The 23,525-nt window shown below is 45.1% G+C and overlaps 1 protein-coding gene across 20 annotated transcripts in view; it reads left to right on the top strand.

Moving 5' to 3' along the window:
• The window catches only part of PPP1R9A (protein phosphatase 1 regulatory subunit 9A), a 266,633-nt gene that overhangs the window by 37,871 nt on the left and 205,237 nt on the right, over positions 1–23,525 (top strand). For 13 of the 20 annotated variants that reach the window (XM_053266039.1, XM_053266037.1, XM_053266042.1 and 10 more), the window contains exons 1-2: positions 3,179–3,311; positions 5,718–7,381. In XM_053266039.1, the coding sequence (XP_053122014.1) occupies positions 5,945–7,381 (1,437 nt within the window). In that variant the 5' untranslated portion in view covers positions 3,179–3,311; positions 5,718–5,944. The other 7 variants (XM_053266026.1, XM_053266021.1, XM_053266022.1 and 4 more) reach the window with 6 other exon arrangements.

The raw sequence follows: 23,525 nt of genomic DNA, 5'->3' as shown, positions 1-23,525 counted from the left end.
AAACAGAGAATTCCAAATGCATCAGTTCAAACAAAATCAGGGAATTCGGCACGCCAAAATCAACTCAGAATTTTGGATGCAGAGAATTTTGGAAGCATCTTTAAGGAGTTATGACTCAGATTTACAATGCTCCCCACAATCTTCTGGAACTTGGATTCACTTATGAATATGTTAAACTGACAGAAACAGTTTGAGCAATGTCAACTGTTAGCAATAATGAATGAACAATGAGATTTGGAAGGAGAAAACTGGAGTCAACCCACTGAAACATTTTGTATTAATCATGCATAAAAGCATTTCTGAAACTAAACACAGAATAGCTTTTATGCTCTGTTATGGAGGCTAAGGAGAATTTGGCTCTTTGTATTGCTACTAGCATTTTGATAGGTTTTAATACAGTTTGCAACTTAAATTGAGGTTTGAGCTTTCAGGGGTTTTTTTGGGTGTGGATGTGTTTTCTCCTTTTTCAAGTGCTAGGATATTACATACAGTAGATACCTTCAAAGACTGCTGTTAGATCATCATACACTAGCCATCTCCTCTGGCTAAGCCCAGACAGTTATTCAAGCCGAACGTAACCCATCTCTTTAGCTAAAGCTGAAACTTCATCCAAGCCCCAAATGCTAGGTTTTGGCCAAGCCTGGATGCCTTTCTGAGCCACAAATGTCAGCTGAAGTCAGGCACTCATCCAAGCCCCTAATGTCAGTCCTCCCCTTGGTCTTTGCTGAGTCTAGGTCAGATGGTTTTCCAATGTGCAATGTATAATCATGTAAGAAATGAATACGAAGTTTCATCTTGATCTTGTGCAGCCTGATCCTATGCTGGACACAGTTGGAAGTCCAGCTGTTGAATCTGTTCTCATGACCAAAATTTTGAGAAAAAGGATAGGAGGAGCTTCCAGCTAGGCTTCATGCCTCCACTGCACTCCGGAGAAATAGTCGTGTGTCAGCTAAAATTGAGGTAGGAGGAGGGAAAAGAGATGGTGTGCTAGCCACAATCTGGGTAGGACAGGGGCGGCCAGCATTGTTTACCCAGCACTGTATTGTGGAAGAAAAGCACATATTGGGCTATCCTGCCCAGATCAGCGCACTATCACTTTCCCCTCCTCCTACCTCAATTTCTGCCGACACATGACTGGTTCTTGGTAGTGCCTGGAGCAGGGAGGGGGACCTGGCTGGATGCTCTTCCTATCCTAATTTTGATCGTGAGAATGGGTTTAGGGTTTATATCCAGGTAAGCGGGGAAGTAACTTGCCTATGGAGCAAGAGGTTGCTGGATCGAATCCCTGCTGGTATGTTTCCCAGACTATGGGAAACACCTATATTGGGCAGCAGCAATAAAGGAAGATGCTGAAAGGCATCTCATACTGCGCGAGAGATGGCAATGGTAACAAAGACAACCACAGGGCTCTGTGGTTGCCAGGAGTCAACACCGACCCGAGGGCACAACTTTACCTTTAAGCATGCATAGGACTGCAGACTGAAAGTTCACCTCAAGGGAGACTTTCCCCCTTCATTCTTCTTGTCTCCTTTGAAAACAGGTGGAAGGTTCAGACTGACTGATTACAGATTGTGTGATGAAGGTTGCATTCTGTAATCTAATACTGAAGTTCTAATGTATATTAAATCTAATTTACAATAAATTTTTAATTCTGTTTTCTGGATTTTTGTATTTTTTATTTTGCACCAGCTTCCTTGGACATCTGCCAGATGGAAAGGTGAGATATATGTTACTTAAAAAACAAACAAATAATAATTCTTCAGGGATAACCCCTGCTAAATTGGCAAGGAGGCACCTTTTAACGTGGCGATTCTCTTTATTTAGCAGGGGGAGAGTAACTGGCCCTTTCCATCCCCAGCACAGTACCTCCAGTGGTCTATCTCATGTTTATTTTTAGACTGTGAGCCTTTTGGGGACAGGGAACCATCTTATTTATTTGTTATTTCTCTGTGTAAACCGCCTTGAGCCATTTTTGGAAGGGCGGTATAGAAATCGAAAGAATGAATGAATGACCACGTTCTTCTGAAACTCACCTGGAAACACTCCAGAGTTGTTCTTGTTTATCCGTGTCTACTACTAGCAGGTATGATGGCTCTAGAACCTCCATGCTCGCTCAGAAGCAGCGTCGTGCCTCTAAAGACCAGATGCTGAGGAACAACAGCGGGAGAGGTCCATCATCGCCTTCATGCCCCCGCACCCGCGAGTTTCTCAGGCATTTGGTTCGTCGCTGGGGGCGGGAAGCAGCAGCCTACTAGACTTCGGGTCTGATCTAGCAGGGCTCTCCTCTTGATGTTTGCCTCTACCTTGCAGGGCAAGGAGGAGCTGTCCCTCGCGGCGCTCTGAGGCATGCAGCCCGTGGAAGTGTGAGTGAAAGAAGGGAGTTCGCGTCCACACGGGCAGGCAGTGCCCGGTCCTCCTCTTCCTCAGGGTGGCCAGCTAAGGAGAGGGTTCTGAGAAGGAGCCGTCTCTGTGTGCGGCTATTACGGCCTGTGGAGGTGCAAGAACCTGCGAGCTGGGGGAGCGTGTCGCCCCGGAGCGTTCTTGACGCACCAGGCGGGTAGGAAGAAGCGCGAATCTTGTTGCCCACCTCGCAGTCCCCGGGACTAAAAGAGACCCAGCCGCTTCCACGCTTGGGTCAAGCCACGACCACACGACCCTCCACAACAGCCCAGGGCGTCTGGGGGAAAGGAGGGCAGGTGGCGGGCCAGCACGGGAGACCAGCAGCGGTGACGGCTTGGGTCGGAGCCAGCGGCCGCCTCTGCTCTTTGCCACAGCGGCCGGGCGCTTTGCTGTCGCCCGCCCGCCTGCAGTGGCGGCAGTAGCAGCAGCAGCAGCAGCGTGGCTTTGGCGCCTTTCCTCCCTCTCCCTCCACCCCATGTTCCTCCCAGCGGGGCAAACCATTGCAGCTCGCCGAGGAGGTGAGGCACCTGTCAGGCGCCCTGGGCCCCGCGCGGCTAAGGGCGACCCGGGCTGGCCTGAGCGCCTTCCTCCCGAGGGCCCGCCGGGCCCGCCAGAGCGTCCAGTCGAGGCCGAGCAGGCGGCGGGAAGCCGGGTTGCAGCCGAGCGCGGGAAGGGAACCTGCCTCCCCCACCCCGCGCAGACTCGCAGTCGCCGCCGCTGCTGCCTGCAATGGCGTTGAGGAGCGGAGTCGGAGGCTGCTGCCGGGCAGGCGGGAGGTGGCGGTGGCGGCGGCGGCGCGGAGAGCTGGCGGGTCGGTGCATGGGACGGCGGCAGTAGCAGCTGCAGGGGAAGAGGACGGAGGAGGAGGAGGGAAAGGCAGCCCGACTCGTCGTCACCGGCAACCCTCCCGGGTAAGGCGGCGGGGCAAGCAGCCGCCTTTGCAAAAAGCGGGGCTCCGTCGGCTTGACTCCTGCGGCGGGAGCAGCTTCTGTGTGGGGAAAAGCACCTAGAGAGGACTCGCTTCTTTGCCCGGCTCGGCAGGCGCGCGGGCTCCCTGCATTCTTGCACAGCCCGCGCCGCCGCCGCTGCTGCCGTCGCCCGGGCTCCTCCTGTTGCAAGGTGCTTCCCTGCCCCAGCGCTGTCCGCCAGAGAGCTTCGCTTCGCGGCAGCTTTACCGGCGTTCTAGGAGGACCAACCTGCGCCTCTTGCACCACTTTCCTTCGAGGTGGGGGGCCATGGAGTTGAGATGGGGGGGGGAGAAAGGTGAGGGTGGTTTATTTCCACACACTTCCTAGCTGGCTCGCGCTCTCCCCAGCGCACAGATTACCTTCCCTAGTATGTGCCCAGCCGAACCAGCAGCAGCATGCAAAGCGGGGTAGTGGTGGACGATACTGTGCTTTGAGACCGATAGACTTCCCGATTATTTGCAAGTGGCATTTCTGCATGTTTGCAACACTCCCTCGTTTTGAACTGCATGCTTGCTGACCTCGCTCTCCCGGGCTGGGAGAGACGGAGAGGCGATTTAGGGAGGGACGTGGTTCTCTTCCAAGAAGGGATTGGGGCATTAACAGCCACATCGCAATGTTGCTTAGGAGCGCAAATAAGCGCTTAGTCGTCAAGGGCTGGAGGAGAGACGCAATATGGGCGCGAGGCTTGTAATCTCCCAGCCCCGGCGGCAGCGGCGCTGAACTGCGGAGGAGGCCAGTCCCAGGGCTAGTCTAGAGCGAGCTGAACAGTCTCCATGTGGGGTTGCTTTGCAAGAGCCGAGACGGTGACGGCGGTGAAGTTGTAACCGTGGAGGAGGCGGAAACAGAAGGGCGCTAATGAGAGATTTTGCTCTCTATTATTAGTCATGTGCTGCTGCTCTTCTGTATTTCTGGAGGGCTGCTTGCTCAAGCTGGAAGCAAAAAAACCCCATTTCCTCCTCCTCCTCGATTAAACGACGCCGAGGGATTCTGCCAGCCCCTATCCTTGCAGGAGACCAGGACTCTCGGAATCCATATAAATGCCCTTTGCCGTGCAGATTTTATTGAGACCCAATCTGGAAAACGGAGAGATTTAACCGGGAACGAGGTTCTTTCTGTGTGTATTCCCCCTTCCCTCCCTTTCATCGCACCTTACCCGGTTCTTTGTCATGCTGAATACACCAGAAGGGAAGCAGGCAAGTCATATCAGCTCAGATTGTTTGCTTACTGCAAGTTCGAGATTGCTTTGCATGTGACACCCCCCCCCCTTCATTTCTTGAAGCGCATGGATTAATTTGTGCGGCGGCGGCGGTTCTGGGGCTGGGGTGGGGGGCAGCGTCAGTGCAATGTTGTGTTGCCATTTCAAACGACCCTGTCACTCTTGGCTGCACCGAACAATTTCACCATTTCACAGTCTTTTGTGGCAAAGGGATGTTGGTACCTGGCTCTTTGTCACCATTGGAAGGAAACTTTACTTATGGAATAAATCGAACAGTATTATTGTACCCCGAATGACTGTTGTGGTGTCTGTAGGTAATACATAATGATTGTAAGCTGCAGAATCGCATGAATAGGTAGTAGAAAAGGTCAGTTTGCTGGTATCCTTATGCTTAAGCAGTACCAATAAGGAGGTGTATATTCTACTTCTTTTCTGGCTGCCTAGTTGTTGGATTTTCTTATCAACTGATTCTGTGCTGTAATGTGTGTTTTTGGTGCTGCTTTGTTTGATATAATGAAACTATTCACAGAATATCAAGCAATAGACTTATAAAAGAGAGGAAATGGGACTCAGTCCTACCCAAAAACCTCTCACCTCAGATGTGTGGGGAATGTAATTATTCATTAGTGAAGGGAATACTCTCTGTGTTTCTTGTCAGTATTATTACCTTGTATGTTCTAGGTCTGGTCTGAGAATTCAAAATGGGCTCCAGGGGACTGAATCTTAGCCTGCTTAAACTAAGTCTTGACTCTTTCCCAGCCCTACCTGGTGTTGCCAGGGATTGAACCTGGGACCTTCGTACAAAGCAAGTACTCCACCACTGAGCTCTGACTCTTCCCCATAAGTTGACATCCTGTCATTTTGCCATTAGAGCTTGGCATATCATTTATTTCACTATATTTGCTTCCGGGTTGCTCAGAATAATGTTAAGTGGAGCTCTTCAGTTGGTTTTCCATCCACATCAATTCCAGGATCAAATATGCTTAGTTTCAGGGGTGGAACTAAAAGATGGAACTATGCCTAGTACCTTTATATCATAATCTGCTTGTATTGTTAAAACTGAAGTAAAAATGGAATAGGTATGAAGAGCTACAAACTCATGATGCAAATCAAAATTCTCCTTTGTATTGCAGGTTACAAGAACATTTTCTTTTGAAAGACTTTTCTGCTCCCATTTGGTTTTGTGACGTGGCTGCCAGCATAAACATACATAAACTCGTATCTGGAAGATTATCTGTTGCCTATGAGTATGGCTTTGGCAAAACCTAGTGTCCTTTAAGCACTTCATCCACAATCTCAGCTGGAATTGGGTGGGTACTTCAGCCACTATGTATATTGGTTTAACATTCCAAAAATAAACATGTTGAAAACAGAGTGTTCAGGGGAACGATCGAACCTCCGAAGTGCCTCTCCTCACAGGAATGCTTATAGGACTGAGTTCCAAGCATTGAAAAGCACCTTTGACAAACCTAAGTCAGATGGAGAACAGAAGACAAAAGATGGAGAGGCCTCTCAGCAAAGGGGGAGGAAATATGGATCTAATGTCAACCGGATTAAAAATTTATTCATGCAAATGGGAATGGAGCCCAGTGAGGGTGCTGGTGGCACAGCAAAGACCAGAGGTAAAGGTGGCCCCCTGTCCCCTCAAAGAAGAATTAGGCCTAAAGAATTTGTGGAGAAGGTTGATGGGTCTGTTGTAAAGTTAGAATCATCAGTTTCAGAAAGGATTAGTAGGTTTGATGCTATGCATGATGGTCCTTCTTATTCCAAGTTTACTGAAACTCGGAAGTTGTTTGAAAGAAATATTCACGAAACAGGGCATTCCAATCGCTATTCCCCAAAGAAAGAGACGTCCATTTCTAATAATGAACTTCAAGATGAGTGGTGTAGCTCAAAGTCCAACAGAGGCAGTACAGACTCACTGGACAGTCTTAGTTCAAGGACAGAGGCTATTTCTCCAACAGTGAGTCAACTTAGTGCAGTGTTTGAAAATACTGACTCCCAAAGTGCAGTTGTTTCGGAAAAGGCAGAAAACAATGAAGAATATTCTGTAACTGGCCACTATCCACTTAATCTGTCTTCAGTGGACACAAATCTGTCTTCCAGTGTTGCAAATCTTGACGATTTTAGCCCCATAAAAGAACCCAGTGCTTGGCCTCTGGCAGCCAAACAGAGTACCACTTCAGTATCTGTCGAGAATTCTCAGCAGACTAGTAGATCTCCAGTGAATGAACCTTCCAAAAGCACTCTACCTGTTTTAAAAACAAGTGGAATACAAAATCAGGAAGCCCATCACGATTCTGTTGATGCCTGTGAAGCAACTAAACAAGAGTCCACAGATGGACCTGATCGGCAATCCTTTGGTGAGCCCTGTGCCAGGAATAAGGCAAAAACAGAGCCTGAAGTACCAGTTTCACAAGAAGAAAAGATCTCTGATGGAGCTGAGACTGCAAAAATATCAGGAAACTTAATAGCCAGTGATGACATTGCAGTCACCGAAGCTTCACGTTCTGTTGGCTCCCACTGTGAAGATACAAATGAAAAGGAAATACAGGAAGATTGGAGTAACTTTCAGAGTTCTCATGTGTATAGGCACTCTGATTACAATGTCTACAGGGTACGATCAAGATATAACTCTGACTGGGGGGAGACAGGAACGGAACAGGATGAGCAAGAGGACAGTGATGACAACTATTGTTATGAACCTGACACGGAATGTTCTGAAATTACAGGATTGCCAGAAGAAGAAGAAATCCCATCAAATAGAAAAATTAAGTTTAGTAGTGCTCCAATTAAGGTAAGATTTGTTGGTCTGGATTCTCATAGAGATATGCTAACAATCTGACTCTTTATGTTTTCTGTTGTTTAGTGTTTTTAAAATTAACTCTGACATCATGATTAACTGGGGCTGGCTGTGTCTGGTACTGTATATTTTGGAAGCCTTTAGAATACATATTTTGTTCTAACTAGAGATTCATTCAATTAATTGAAAAGGTTCTCTAATTGCTTTTGTTTTCTGTTTTGGGGTGGACAGAAAGTAGATCAGGATCTTCTAGTTTCTAACTTCTCAAGCAAAAAAGGCAGCATCCCAAAGTAGACTTGATTGCCTGATACATGGGCAAGTTGCATATAACTGAGTGTTCCCCAGCTTTAAAATGTGACTTTGGTTTGAGACACTTTGTTGTTCCCTAAAATTGCAAGTAAAAAGGCCACCCAATTATCTGCCACTTACTGTTTCTCTCAGCCTCACCTGTAAAATAAGAGTATTAACTGGCTAACTTGCACCTGATTGTTCTGCTGCTCTGTTTGCTTGCTGTAGTTTTGTGTTAGAATTCCTAATGTATAACAACTCAGATGCACTTGTGTGTGCAGGTTTTCCTTCTGAATGGCTCTTGGGCACTTTCCAGACTAGCTGCTGGAACAGCAGCAAAATGCCTCCGTTCGGGCAAGTTGCATTCGGAACGTAAACAGCAGGGGGAGCAGTCTCGCAGCAACTAACAACCCCCCAAAACAGCAAGTTTTTCACACTAGATGTACAACATCCTTATCACAGCGATTAAATTCGCAACAAGGCATTGGAAATGTGAACAGCACTCTACTGTCCCTGTAGGGACTGTGGTATCAGGACACAGGAAGTGTGGAAGTACACTTCTGAGATATGTCCTCACCCTGTTGTAAGGTCTGGAAAGCGCCCTGGGATGCATTTGGTAATTGGATCTGCCTCATGAGCCATCATTTTGCATCTAGTTCTGCCTCCTGCCACTGTTTTGCAACTGGCTCCGAATGGTGGACCTCAGGATTCTGGTAGAAAACAAAGTAGATCTTGCAAGCCTCAAGTTGGCTTACTCTGGTCTGATGTATTGTTGATTTAAATCAAAGCAGGAAGCGTATGGCTAGGTTTGGTCTGAAAGAGTCCCAAATCCAGGCTCTGTCTGGTTAGTATGGATGTATTTTTATTTGTGTTTTGCTGCCTGCAGTGGGGCAGTAGTTGACTGAGGCCCTTCCACCACTCAACTGCAATTCATGGGAAGACAGACTTAGATTGGCAGTATGTGAAGGCTGAGGCTATCTTTGGATCTAGACTTCCAACAAAGTTTTCTGTGGAGGACTGAAGCAGAGGCATAGAGTCTTTAAGCCAAAGTGGCTTAGAGAAGAGTCCAGACAGAGAAAGCTAGGCATGAGGCAGCCACTGATGGTGTTGTACCCTACTCTTAAATGAGGAGGGGAATTTCAAGCAGATGTTAAGGGGTGACTGTCAGGCCCCGACCTACTACCCAAAGTAGCACCAAGTCCCATGGACACAGCTACTGCTTCTTCCACGCATCCTTCCTACCTCTGAGCTTGTCACTGGGAGTGGGCAGCCGGTATTCCTCAGATTTGGTTCTTGGGTTTCCAGTTGTTGCTCCTCCCCAGATAAAGTGTATCTGCAGACATTGTGCAATGGCAGCTCTGTCAGAAAGGGGGATCCATGGCTGCAAGATGGTAGATGGTAGCAGTGAGTTGAATGGTCTGTCTAGTTGAGGATGGAGGCAAAGAATATAAGAACAGCCTTGCTGGATCAGATCCAAGGCCCATCTAGTCCAGCATCCTGTTTTGCACAGTGGCCCACCAGATGCCGCTGGAAGCCACAGGCAGGAGTTATCGGCAAGCCCTCTCTCCTGCTGTTACTCCTCTGCAACTGGTACTCAGAGGCATCCTGCCTTTGAGGCTGGAAGTGGCCTTTAGTCCTCCAATTAGTAGCTGATGAGCCAGTGAACTCTTACTCTCAGGTAGTCCACAGAGATAAGATTAGCCTTCTGGTTCAGCTCCAAAGACCATGTCGTCTACTACATAGTAGTCTACTATCCTGCAGGAGCCAACCAGATGTCCTGAGAGACCTCCAAAAAGGGTATGAGGTCAACATGAGTCCTCTCCTGCTGTTGCTTGGAGGTATACTATCTGTGAACCTGAAGGTAGCATATCACCATCAAGACTATTAAGACGCATAGGTGCCTGGGCATTGTTTTTAAAACTGAACACCTCCTTTCTTCCATGCCAACTCTTATACTTCTCTCCCCATGGCAAATCATTTACAACCTTGGGTTTGGGACCCTCGTAGAGTTCTTTCTTTCAGTAAGCCCAATGGACTGGCAAGCAACCTGCACTCCAGGAACCCTTGAGTCCTGATAATATATAAGCCTATTGCTGTACTAATAAGTCTTACAAAATTGTTTCTGCCTGCTGGGTTAGTCTCGTGTTCTCCTCTAGCCCCCCCCCTTCCTTTATGAGCCTCACTGCCAGTTTGAGAAGCACTGGCTTAGGAGACTGATGGGGCAACTGTATCCCAGCTACTAAGATTCCCAACCTCAGTTGCACATATTCACTGGGCAAATTTGAGGATCAGTAGAGTGGTTTACCTAGGAATGCTTGCAGTGTGATATAACAGTACAGTCTGTAATAGGCAGTCAGTGTTATATGCCACTAACGGTAGGTAAAGTGTGACTAGAGGGAGACCCAAAATAACAGCCAAAGGTATGAAACCAAAGTTCCCTGTCCCCCCCCCCAGATCAAGCACCCCAAATCAAACATTTCTAAAGCAACATTAGCAATAGCAGTAGCACTTACATTTATATGCCGCTCTATAGCCAGAGCTCTCTAAGCGGTTTACAATGATTTAGCATATTGCCCCCAACATTCTGGGTACTCATTTTACCGACCTCGGAAGGATGGAAGGCTGAGTCAACCTTGAGCCCCTGGTCAGGATCGAACTTGTAACCTTCTGGTTACAGGGCGGCAGTTTTACCACTGCGCCACCAGGGGCTCTTATTATTATTATTATTATTATCTCTCTAAGTAAGATGCACTGCTGCAGTTTTATTTTTCTATAAATAAAAAATTCTCACACTTATGCAATTGCCTTTTAGACTATTAGTTAGGTTATTGGTCAATCTAGGTCAGTATTGTTGACACTGACCGGCAGAAGCTCTTCTGGGTTTCAGATATGTTTATCCTGTCCCTACTTGGAGATGCCAGATTAAACATGTTCTACATGCAAAACAGATGCTCTGCAACAGAGCGATAGCCTCCACGGCTATGTCTTACTTTCTCTGATGGTCTAGAGCAGGGATCCTCAACGTTGGGTCCCCAGATGTTATTGGACTTCAACTCCCATAATCCCCAACCAAAGGCCACTGGGGCTTGGGATTATGGGAGTTGAAGTCCAATAACATCTGGGACTTGAAGTCCAATAACATCCCAATGTTGAGGATCCCTGCTCTAGAGGACTCCAATTCCCTTTGGCCAAGGACTCTGTTCCACCTCAATTCTCCACAAAAAAATTTATTGGGTATTTTCGCAGCCCATCTACCTGAGAGTCTTCTTGACAGAGATATGAAAATTGACCCTGTGACCTTCTGCATACGAAACATGTGCTTGATCATGGAACTATGGCCCCTCTCCCTATAAAAGTGCTAGAATTATGTTCTTTTTTCCTCATAGGGAACATAAAACGCAACTGTCTGATTCAGCTGGGACCCTGACTTTCATTCCTTACATTCTCATTCTTCAGAAGGCAATTACATTTCTCCCTACCTCACATTTGTTTTGCACTGTACATACCCATGGGAGCTAAAAGCTAAAGCTTGGTTTAGGCACCAAGATTGTAGGCTTCCAAGGCTGCAGGATCTATCTTACAGAGTTGTTGAAAAAATTACTGAGATGTGTGTGAAGTAGGGATGTGCAGAACGTTCTGACTCGAAATGGACCATTTTGAGTGTTCCGAGATTGAAACAGAACACCCTTCAAATGAAGGGCCTATTTTGAGCTTGAAATAGAATGACCACGTTCCAAGTCAGAACATTTCGAGTGTTCTGGGCAGCAAGGGATGCTGGGAGGTAACTTTTTAACAATCATTACCTGATTATCGTTTGTACCTGCAAGCCCCTGTGAGCAGCGTTGCTCTGCCCAGCATCTCGCACCGAGGCTGCCCCATCTACGGCACTCTTCTGGCCTCTGTGCACGCACAACAGCCATTTGCACGCGCACACACCCTGCAGCCATCTGCGTGCACGCCCCCGCTCGGAACAACCGGCTCAACCAGTTGTCCCTACATAACGTTCCAGGGATTTGCATTCCATTCCAAACTTGGAACAGAATGCATATCCCTGGAAGGTTCCATGCACATCCTTAGTGTGAAGTGCTATGAACACTTGCAGGTTTTGTGTAAATGCAAGGTTTATTATATTTTTTTAATGTATATGGGCTAATCACTTAGGCATACTAGGCCTGCCTCTCTCTAAAAGTTTATCATGTCCTAATAACTCAATAATACTGCAAGCAATATTTTAAACTCAGGTCACTTATACAAAACACTTTTGCTTTGCACATCACATTTGTTTAGATATGTGCTGTCCAACTGGAGACCCAAACACCAGCAGCTATGTTGTATGTCAGGATGCTATTCAAAGCCTTAAACAGAAAAATGTCTACTTCTTTCCCAGAATTATTCAGGTAGAACAATGTGCTGAACTGCGGTGGGATTTACACTTATGCTAAATGCTGAGCTGCCATTTTCAAGGAAAAATTGAGCATGGTCATTGGGTATCTGCTATAGGCAGTAGTCTAAAAAGACACTCACTGGTTTGCCATTGGCAAATTCATTTTTAAATCTGGTGGCAGCCTCTTCCTTTTCTGGAACCTGGAGAAGGGCAAAAGCTTTCCTTGTTTTTATGCTGAGAGAAAGCTGCAAGGCATCCCTCAGCATTCTGAGTATCTCGACAGGAATGAACACCTACTCTCCCCTGCTGAACCTGGAACTGGGGAAGGGAGTTTGCCCCAGCAGTGATGTTGGGCCTCAGAGGCATAATGTGATGTCACAAATAAGACCCTGCCCCTTCCTCTTGGCACATTCAATGCCAAGGCCAGCCAGTATGTGCAAACTCTTGTGTATGTAACCTTCCAAATCTTTTTGGGTTGACACCGGATTTTTATTTAAGCTCGGTAGAAATTGAAAATGTTAGGTTTGTTATGCTTTAGAACTGAATGATACCCAACTGGTGTATAAAGCTGTGAATAATACATCAGGATGAAATGTAAGCATTGTGTGTTTAAGCATAAAAATTACATAAATTTGGAAATTACATTCTGACCCAGTCTTTCTTTAATTTTTCACAAGATGTCATTTAAAACTGCTCTTCTGAAACACTGGGGTATTAAATATTATGAACTATTGAAGAGAGATTGTGACTGCCTGCTACTAGACCATTTATCTTATCCTTGTGAATCAATAATAACTTGGCTTTGTTTTCTTATCTGATAATTTTTCTTGTGCAAATGAAATATACACATTAGTATACTTTTGTTTTCTTCCTTGCTTTTGAGATGACCTTTAGATCATTTTTAAAAACATCAAATTGAATAGAAATCTAATTGATAGAAATCTAGATAGCTTCAGTTGCTCTTATATGCTCAGTCAACATAAATATGATACAGGTTGGAGGGCAGTGTTCTCATTTTTTCCTCTCTGTTTGCAGAATGAATTTTGTTCTGGGCGGCAGTATTAAGGCAGTGTGTGCACACACATGTATTCAGAATGGGGCCTACCTGATTCAAGCTGAGCGGGATCTAAAATTAACTGAGCGGACATAAAAAAACATGTGAGCGCATGCACACCTTAGAGGGAACACTGTTGGAAAGTAATGTTGTGTGTTCTGTGTTGTGTTGCTGGAACAGGGGAACAATGTGCAGTTCATTGCCAAAATTGGCATACAGAGGCAAATTGGCTCAGAAATCCTGATTCAACTCTAGAGTAATAGGGTGAGACTCAAGCTGTTTGAAGCTGTCTTACACTATCAGAACAATGGTCTATTTAGCTCTCCAAGATTTCGGACAAGATATTTCCCAGCTCTACCTGGAAATGATAGGGATTGAGTCTGGGACCTTCCCCATGCAAAGCATGTGCTCTGCCATTGAGCTACAGACCCATCCCCAAGTTTCACATGCTGGAAACTGTCTTGATTTTGAATGCCAGGGAGTTTTACACACAGCAGGCGTTACCGTGCGCTTTTACTGAAAGGCTGTACACAAGGCAAATGGTGGATTTTTTAACCCCAGATATAAATTGGGCTACACACTAATGTGCAGTGAAAAAGCCGAATTCTGTGTGAACTGCTCCCTCATAACTTGTAGGGACTTCTGGATAAATCTGACCGATATGTGAACACATCCCCTCCATTCTGGAGGAGATGGGAGTTAAAGGGCTTTAAAAGCCCCATGTGCAAAACTTTCCCGTAGGGGCAAAAGGTGGTATATACATTGAATAGATAAATCTGAAACCCAGCAGAAGCCACAGTTCTTTAAAAAAGTGACCCAGGAAACTATGAAGTGAGAGGCATAGAAGCTAATTGCTGGAATGGCTTTAGTTTGGAGAAGAAAAGGTCCTTAATAGGATCTTTTCATCTTCCAGGGATTCCTGCTTTATTTCTTTGCTTTTCTGGACCATAAAGTCACTAATGAATAAGGTGCAGGGTGGGCTGGCAATTGCCAATCAGTATTGGGATAATGTGGATTTTAATTGCTGAATCATGTATGGATTCGTGTCATTGTGTATGGATGAGCTGGACTGTCTGAACTCAGTTTGAGTCCTGCTTTCTTATAGATTCTAACATGCATTGTACTGGCACACCATTTTTTCAGTTCAGAAAACCAGAATTAATAAGTGTAGAGAACAATATTTGGTAATCTCTGTTGCAGCTGCACTAATCATTTATCCGCTAAGTAATTTAGACACAATTGACAAATTGTAAAAAGTCAAATGCTGTGCTGAGGGAGGGGGTAACTGGAAACATATTAAGCCAAACAAACAAACTCTCCTGAACAATTGCTGTATTGTTCAGCAATGCCAATTTGCATATTACAGAAAATAATTTCTTATCTAATGATAAATAGATTCATTATTTGTATGCTAAACTGTATGCATGCAGCACATCTGGTTTTCAGTGAACTGCCCTGTATTCAGGCTTAACATGTTGGTAGCTCTTAAGTAAAATCCACTAAAGCCATATATGAAGGATGGAATTACCAATACTTGTTGGTTAAGATGCAAAAGAAAAATCCAGTGTAGCAACAGACTATATGTTAAATATGTAGTTTGCCAAGTACTCCCCTGCCCCTTTTACTAGCCCTGTGGCTAATATATATTTTAGAGGAGTTTTAAAATAGTATCAGTTGTGGTGGTGCAGCAGGGAAGCAGCTTGCCTAGGGAGCAAGAAGCTGTTAGTTCAAATCCCCACCAGTGTGCTTCCCAGACTGTGCCTAGTAAATATATATTTGTAGACACCTATATTGGGCAGCAGCGATATAGGAAAGTGCTGGAGGTGGATGCTCACTTCAGTGGCAACGGCGAAGGTATCATCTCATACTGCGTGGGAGAAAGGCATTGGAAGCACAACTTTTTACTTTCCTTTTTAAAAAATAGTAGCCACAACCACCCCCAATCAGGACTGGGATTGTGGGGAGGGGGGGAATTTAACCCATCCCTCCTAAGGAAAATTGTCCCTTGTCCCAAAGCTGCTGTTTGCCCTGTGAGGGAAGCTGCCATTATGTTTTGGCTGTGGGGACGAATGCTGTAAATGGAACTTCAGGCAAGCTAGTTGCATTTGATTCTTATCACTAGTGACTGAAAAAATGTGTGCACCACGGGAGAAAAATCATTCTAAATCAATTTCACTGAAGTTCCTATCCGCAAAATGGTAGGTTTTGAACTGATATAGGAAATGGTTCTTTGACTGCTGCTTCCTAGATCCAGTTTAAAAAAAGAAAAACCACCACCTTCCCTTGTCTTTAGAAGGAGTCGGAGTGAGTCAGTCTTTTGTCCTTTAAACTTTTGTTCCAGCATTTAAACTCTTGCAGCTAATGCAGCAGTCACCAGTGGAAAATTCTGTGCTAAGCTGCTTTCACTTGAAAGAGAGTTGCCTTAACTATTTTGGTCTCACAGCTTCCTCCACTGCGCAGTACTGTGAAGATGAAAAGTGGCAAGAGTTATACTGGAGAGGAAAAAATGGCTTGCAACTCCCGTGCAGCCTAATTGCCATATTTCTTTTTTTTAAAAAGATACTAGAGGAAGGGGAGGAACTACACAAAGGAAAAAAAGATGAAGAATAACAATGCTATTCCCCCGCCCCCTTTGGCATCTGTACCTACGGCATATCTTGTGATTTCATTTTCCCCCACCATTAGCTTGACCTCGGCCGTCCACTTTCCTGATCACTGTGGAATGGCCAATGAAAGCTGATTTATAAGCAGGCCTGTGCGTTCTTCACAAGTAAATTCAAACTGAGTACCCAAAGAATTGAAGTTTTGCTATGCTGGTTCTAGGTTTCGGGCGGTGGGGGGGCAGGGCTCAGGCAAAGTACCCTCTGCAGCTGCCGCCTCCTCCTCCTTGCCTGTACTGCCAACTGTGCAAAGAGAGATAGTGAATAAGCAGATGTCAGCAATTGCTGTTGCTCTTCTCTTGCTCATCCTCTTTTGAGTAGAGAGCAGGTGAGGAAACAAACGACATCATCAGGGAATGGGGCATAGCTCAGTGGTGGAGCATCTGCTTTGCAGGCAGAAGGTCCCAGGTTCAATCCCTGGCATCTCTAGGTAGGGCTGGGAGAGACTCCTGCCTGAAACCTTGGCAAACAGCCGCCAGTCAAAGTAGGCAGTCCTGAGCTTGATGGGCCAATGGCTTGATTCTGCACAAGGCAGCTCCCTTTCTTCCTAAGAAGCAGCAGCAGAGCCAGGGGCCAATATGTGGGTTTCAGCAGATGCCTGATCATGCCAGCCTCTGACACCAGACCTGCACTTGTGCCTTGTATAAATTATACATACTTACACAACATCTCTTGTTTTACATCGTTTATATTGTTCTTTTGCAGAATTCATCCTAGTTTTGCCAGTCATGGGGAGAGCCAAGAAAAGGATGAGCCCTTTCTCATGATCCTATGAGTGGGCTTGAGGGTGGGCACAGCAGGAAAGGCTGCAGCAGCTTACCTTCCCCGCAGATGATCTAGAAGAGTTGCTGGGTGTGCGGATTGCACACCCAGACAAGCCGCTGCTACTCTGGGCAGCGCAGGGGTTTGGGGGCTGGTATCCCCCCCCCCAGCGGTGGCCGGGATCCCCCCCAGCGGTGGCCGGGATCCCCCCCAGCAATGGCTGGGAGCCCACTCCTGTGTCGGCAATGTCTTGGAGCAGCTGGCACTGACACACACGCTGTTAGCCCGGATTAAAGGTGCACTTACTTCCTTAACCTTGGCTAAGAGGCCGGCTCCTTAGGTGGGTTTGCCACCGAGGCACTGCTGGGAGCCACGCAGTTCCTGGTGGTTTCCACTGGCAGACAAGTCTGGGCTGAGAGTTACATGAGTGGCCCAGAGTCACCCAGTTAATTTCATGGCTGAATGGGGATTTGAACTCAGGTCTCCACTGCTTTTCATGTTTAAGGGTTCAGTTCCAGTTCGAGGCAACCAAGAGATTTTATTTATTTATTTATTTATTTATTTTATAATATTTATTATTATTACATCTCTATACTGCCCTATCCAAAGGCTCTGGGTGGTGTACAACAACAAAAACCAAAAACAATAAACCACCATTTAAAATGGCTTAAAACAGTATAAAAAACTAATTTAAGAACGGTTTAAAACCATTTAAAGCCAGTTAAAGGCATTTAAGAACAATTTAAAAACCTTGGAAGGCCAGACCAAACAGTTAGGTTTTTAGGGCTCTCTTGAAGGCCAACAATGAGTCCAAACCATGAATTTCTGCCAGGAGTGCATTCCACAGCCAGTTCTGTGGATTCAGTTCTGGTTCACTGGGGGGTGGGAGGAAACGCTTTGAACTGATTTGGGGATTTGAATTTAAGTTCACCTTGATTCCCTGTTGCTCATATACTTTTGAACATTCTTTTACAACCATACAGGCTAGCAACTTGCTGTTATTTTGAAATAATAACACTTTACATTTATTCAGCACTTTAAAAATACTTTATTTAAAGTGCTTCATGTGCAGTATCATAGTAACCCTCATAACAACATTGTAAGGTAGGCTAGTATTATTATCCCCATACTGTACTGCAGAATGAAGGTGGTTGAGACTGAGGAATAATAGCTGCTAAAGCCATACGTACCTTGCGTCTGAGTTCCTAGCAGAGGTGAGATTTGAACCCAGGGCTTCCTGATAGCAGAGCTCAGTCTCCACCTCCACTATAGTATAATAGCTTGCAAAGTGAAATCTTTCATTTCCAAACTGATGAGGAGAGTAGGTTGATGAGGCTAAGCACACACTGAGTTTCTTTGCACTTCCATGGAATCGCAGGATGCGTGCAGAACTGAGCATAAGCTTCTGGTTCTGAATACTTTTTCTACGACTGCCTTATTGCATTCCTGATAGTGCTAGTGACTAACAATAACATAATTGCAGGGTAGGAGATAAATATTCCTTTCCTGCTGGTTTACTATGTAAGTAATAAGAGTTGACATCTTAAGCTGGAGACTGTGCCTATATCTGTAAATGCTCTGAAGCAGTGTGAGAGAATGTTGGATCTCCTGCCCCATAGGACCCTTTGCTTACTCTCTTCCCTCCAGTGGAGACCTAGAAACTGCTTTGCTCCAGGTGGTAAAAGGCTGATGGAGCAGCAGATGGTGGGGGGCGGGGTTCAGAGGATGTAAGGTATATGAGGTAAATACCCAGGGATTTACACATTTAGACTTGGCTCACTGGCTAGCTACTGTTTGTGGTTGTCACCAGTCTTCCTTCAGATCTTTTCCTAGCCTAGGGCTTAGGAGAGAAGTGGGTCTTTTGCCCTGGGAGATTGTAGGAAGCAGTGGGAGTCCTCTCCTATTTCTCAGAAAGGATTCCTGCTCTTTCTTGCCCTCTTGAAAACGGCAGTGGAAATGAGAATTCTGGTGAGGAGATCTCTTTGGTGGTGGGTGTCCTGCTTGCCGAATACCTGAAGGCAGGTGCCACTGGTGAGCTGGCAAGTGGATTTGTAGAAGCCTCTGAATACCTGGCAAACATGTAGGTAGGTAATGAACAGAACTTCTCAGTTACGTATCGCCAGCATTTTGGTGTCGGTTTTTCTAATTGGCTTTGATCCACAATGGGGCACAGAAACTGATACGCTTTGTAGTAAGGATGTATGTTGTGGTCTTTGTTAGCTTGAGTTTATAGTTTCATACCGTTCTTGAATGTGGCTTTACTCCTTTGTGAAAGTGATCCTGATAATGGTCCTCTACCTATGAAATTTGGCAAGCCTCACAAAAAGGAGGTACAAAGTGAGATCTCGCCTAACTTCGTCCCCCGCCCCCCGCCTGTGTTTTCTTCAACTGCCTTTGTGCTGCTCCCGTTTCATTCAATGAGTTTTGCCCATGAGAAGATTGTGGTAGATTGTGTGACCCAGTTGTTCTTCAGTGGCTACAGCTTACTGGTAATTAAAACAGATCTTGTGGGCTGCCTACTGCAAGCAAAGATTCCATCTGTCTTCTGAATTTCTAGGGAATAGAAAGAACAAGATGGGGAGCATGAGAAATGAACAGGGACAGAGAGCGGGGAAACAGAACTGTAATGCTTAGATTTGGGGCTGCGGCAGCCATTCCTGAACCCCCTGATACAGTGCAAGGATTGTACAAGGATTCAATCTCTTGTGCTGTAAGGGAAAGGAGAAATTAGAATCATGAATTTTCTCTCCACCCAGGATCCTTTAAGCTGTTAGGTGGCTGCCCCTTCACAATTTAAATAGTCCTGGGAGAGCAGATTAGTTTGGATTGGATGGATATTTTTCATTTTTATGTTGGTTAAGCACCTCTTAAGGGCTTCTTAAGTTGTGAAGGACAACCCAGGGCAGGGAATTGGGGGTCCAGGATGCATGGCAACAGTTTTCCTTGCCATTAGCCCCTCGGCTGAAGAGAAGCAGGTGGCAGCCTGAGTGCTTCCCTTCAGAGCAGGGCTCATGAATTCCCAGGCGACAACTTGCCACGATGTGTGGAAATTTAAACAAGATGCCAGGTGATGGATGGATGTGACCAGGCGGAAGAGGGAGCAACTTGCTCCTGCTTTGCTTGCTCGTTCCTCCTCCTGATCCATCCATCCATCACCTGCCTGTGCCAGAGAGATGCAGCCAGGAGAGGGAGTGAGCAAGTCAGGCGAGGGGTCTGGGCTCCATGGAGAGGAGGGCATTGCTGGGGTGAGTGAGGCTTTGCCCCTCTCCAGAGCTGAGGGCATTGCTAGGGGCAAGCAGTGAGTCTGTCCCACTATGGAGCAGAGGGCAATCTGTTTTCTAACTTTTTAGGCTGACTCCTAGCATAAAAAAAAATTATACTGATGCTTCCTTTCAGACTAATGGCCACATAGCACACTTGCATTTAGCACTCTTTCTTCATACTCCTAAGGTTTCATGGCAGCATGAGTTGCCCTCAGTTTTCCCATCTGAGGTTTCGTTTTTTTTTAAAAGGGAAATTAATATTTTTCTAGATACATGGGGTGTCTCTTCAGTGTGCAGAAACCACCCATTTCTCTTTGGATGGATCTGTTTCACGGCTGTACTGGTCTGCATGGGGCCACTCACTTCTCAGAGGGAATTAATGTTGCTCTTGCTATTGTTAAGTGTTCAGTTTTCTTGTTGTTTTCTCTTTTATAAACGATTAGCTGGGATTTCCACACGTGTGTGTATATCAATGACATAAAACTAGTTTTAGGATTACCAACCTTGATAGACTTCCTGTTATACAAACCATGCCAAGTTGCTATTTCCCATTGTTGTTTTAAACAATGTTATGTTCTTGTTTAAAATAGCTTTGGTCTACACTACTTAATAGCATTTTGATGTAAATACAGTGTAATTGAAGACCATGACACATTTTGATTTTGTATATTTTTACCTTCCTTTATGTTCAGGAACTCAAAGATAAGTATTGTATATAATAAACTAAAAGTAGACTGACAACTACAGTGAGTATCTGCATTGCTTAATTACAAAGCTAATTGTCTGAATGAGTTGCTTTACACTTACCAAGGCAATTTAGAAAACTAGAAAAATATATTGAAAATAAAAGCAACACATGAATAAAGGTTCATTGTGGAGCACAAGACTGATTTGTAGATTTAGTCCATTAGTAAATAATATAATAAATACAAATAACTTGTGACAGGCATATTGGCTGGGTTTTTTAAAAATGTAAGTGTTGACAGATCTGTTTTTGTCCTTGTCTACATTAATCTTTTCATTAATGCTGAAAAACCTGGGCTGATCATGTGCTGAAATACACCTTTTTGCACTTAGGGACTCCACAGATCTTCAAGTATTAATGAACCCCAACTCCATTTATATTTTCATAAGGCTTCTATAAATATTAGAAGGAAAAAATAAGTACTCAAGATAGTTCCACTCTGGTGCTGATAGGGAAGGTATAATTAAAATTTAAAATTTAAGAAAAATAAAGGATGTGCTGGCCAACATGACATGTAGTGAAATGCCAGCACACATAGAAGGCAACTCTAGCAGTGTTGTACAAGAGTGCACTTGTACAGCTACTTAAAACAGTATGCGGGCTGTTAGAGTGCTGCTCCCATTGGAAACAATGGGATTCATGCACTCTTTAAAGTGCACAAGGCTATCAGTGGTTACTAGTCTTGATCAATATTCTTTCACTTTTTTCATCTGTGTGCAGAATGAATTTTGTTCCGGGCTGCAGTATAAAGGCAGTGTGTGCACACATGCATTCAGAGTTGGACCTTCCTGATTTAACCTGAGTGGAATCTAAAATTAACTATGTGTGAGCACGCACACGCCTTAGAGGGAACTCTGATCTTGATGGCTATAGGCTACTTCCATGCTTGGAGACGAGATGCCTCTGAATATCAGTTGCAGGGGAGCAACAGCAGTAGAGGTGGTGTGCCATGATCAGTTGCCCCCGTGAGCTTCCCAGAAGCATCTGGTGGAGCACTGTAGGAAACAGGGTGCTGGACTAGACAGTAGGGTTGTGCGTTTTGTTTTGTTTTCTGTTTTGTTTTTGGCCCGAATCCGAAATACCCCCGTTTTGTTCTTTGTAGTGCCCAATGTGGGCAAGGAAGCTGCCAAAATTATTTCAAAGGAATTGGGCAGAAGGCTGATTTTTAAAGATGTAATGGAGTTTGCATGTCTGTAAAGTTCTTCCCCAGAGGGAATGATGGACCTCCATAATTCCTGCCCCATAACTGCACTTGTGGGGCACCAGGGTGGCCCAGAGCAAGTGGTGGTGTAGACCACATAGGGTGCCAACCACCCCCAGGGTTGCTAACCCTTGGGGTACTGGGTTTTGTTGTTTCTGAGATGTTTTGAGTGTAGATTTAGATTCTCTGGTAGCATATGAGAGTAGATTCATGGTCTGTCATTGAAAATCTCATATGCTACCAGAGAATCTACACTCAGAACACGTCAAAAACAACAGAACCCAGCACCCCATGGGTTAGCAACCCATGGGGGCGGTTGGCACCCTATGTGCACTACACCACCACTCACTCCCGGCCACCCCAGTGCCCCCCAGGTGGAGTTATGGGTCTGCTGAAACCTCCATTATTCCGGGGGGGGGTGACCTTAAAGAAGCGTAAACTTCCATCAATTCCTAAGAAATCAGCCCTTTGCCCTATTCCTTTGGAATCTGGGTGGCAGCAGGCACCCATTGGGGCACTACCACCTGACCCACTCTTCTGCCCCAAAGCCCTCTTTCTGCCCCGAATCCACCCCAAATCACATCAACATCACACATCAACAACAGCAGAGCTTTGAAAAAAAATCAGGCAGATTTCCAAAGGTCATGCACATCCACATCCCCCCTGCCCGAAATGCAATTGATCTACACACAACAGTGTGAAACAACAACAATGAAATTCACACTGCTCCACTGGCCAATGAGGGTAAAATTTACCCTTAAATTTGCTTAAAAGGAATAAGGAGGCAATTGCCAGCAGATCAGCCCATGCTTTCGCTGGCCAATCTGTGGGCTGGAAGGGCTGGAAATTCAAACAGATGTCAAAACTAAAAATGGAGACTGAAGGAGAAAGACTTTCTGGGATTGCAAGATGGAATTCCAAAACAGCCGAAACAAAAAAACATTTTGTATCCGAAACAGGGACATTTTGTTTTGGCTACAAAATTTTCTGTTTTGAGCATTGGGTGTTTTGTTTTGGCTACAAAACAGCCAAAATGGCCTGTTTTATTCACAAAACATTTTGTATCCAAAACGAAACACACTTCCCTACTAGACAGGCCTTGGGCCATTCTTAGGTTCTTAAAGTAGTCACTCTTCTGCAACATCTCTGGGGCTGTCTTTCACATGTGCAGCAGCACCAGTGGCGTCCACATGTTGGCATTTCACCATGTGTTATGTTGGCCACCGTTTTCAATAATACATTATGTTTTGGGGGAGCTACCTTTTAATTATATGTTTAATTTTTCATGGATCACCTGGACCCACCCCCAATTTAAGAAGCCTGCTCTGTTCTGTACTACTTGGTTGAAAATATTAAATATATTCTTTTAGATTTTTTTTACATTGCTGGCACTTTTATTTTCCCCCTATAGCCTCCTGTAATGACAGAGAACACGAATGCTGTTAATTGCACACAACTTAAAGAATAGCTGAGTGAAGAGCCAATTTAAATTTTCAAAACTGTCTAATCGCATTTCTTAACTCACTTGAGATTATTAAGTTACATGTTTTTGACTAGCAGTGTGCTTTAAAGGATTAAGATAAGAAATTTAAAAGGGGAGAAATCATCTTCAAAGGGTTGGAAGCTTGAAACGTGCTGTGGTTAAAAAAAAAAAAAAAGCTCTATTGTGACTATTCTTATAACAGGTGCTGAAGAAGACTCTTCCCTCTTCTGTCCCCTGTGAATTCTTCCAACTATGATTAAGTGCAGTGACAAAACCCGAAGCTAATCACCTTTGGATA

Source organism: Hemicordylus capensis, chromosome 6, assembly GCF_027244095.1.
Source record: "Hemicordylus capensis ecotype Gifberg chromosome 6, rHemCap1.1.pri, whole genome shotgun sequence".
In the NCBI taxonomy this organism is placed as follows: Eukaryota; Metazoa; Chordata; class Lepidosauria; order Squamata; family Cordylidae; genus Hemicordylus; species Hemicordylus capensis.
Note: the sequence above shows the minus strand (reverse complement) of the source record. Positions and strands in the feature narration are given on the sequence as shown.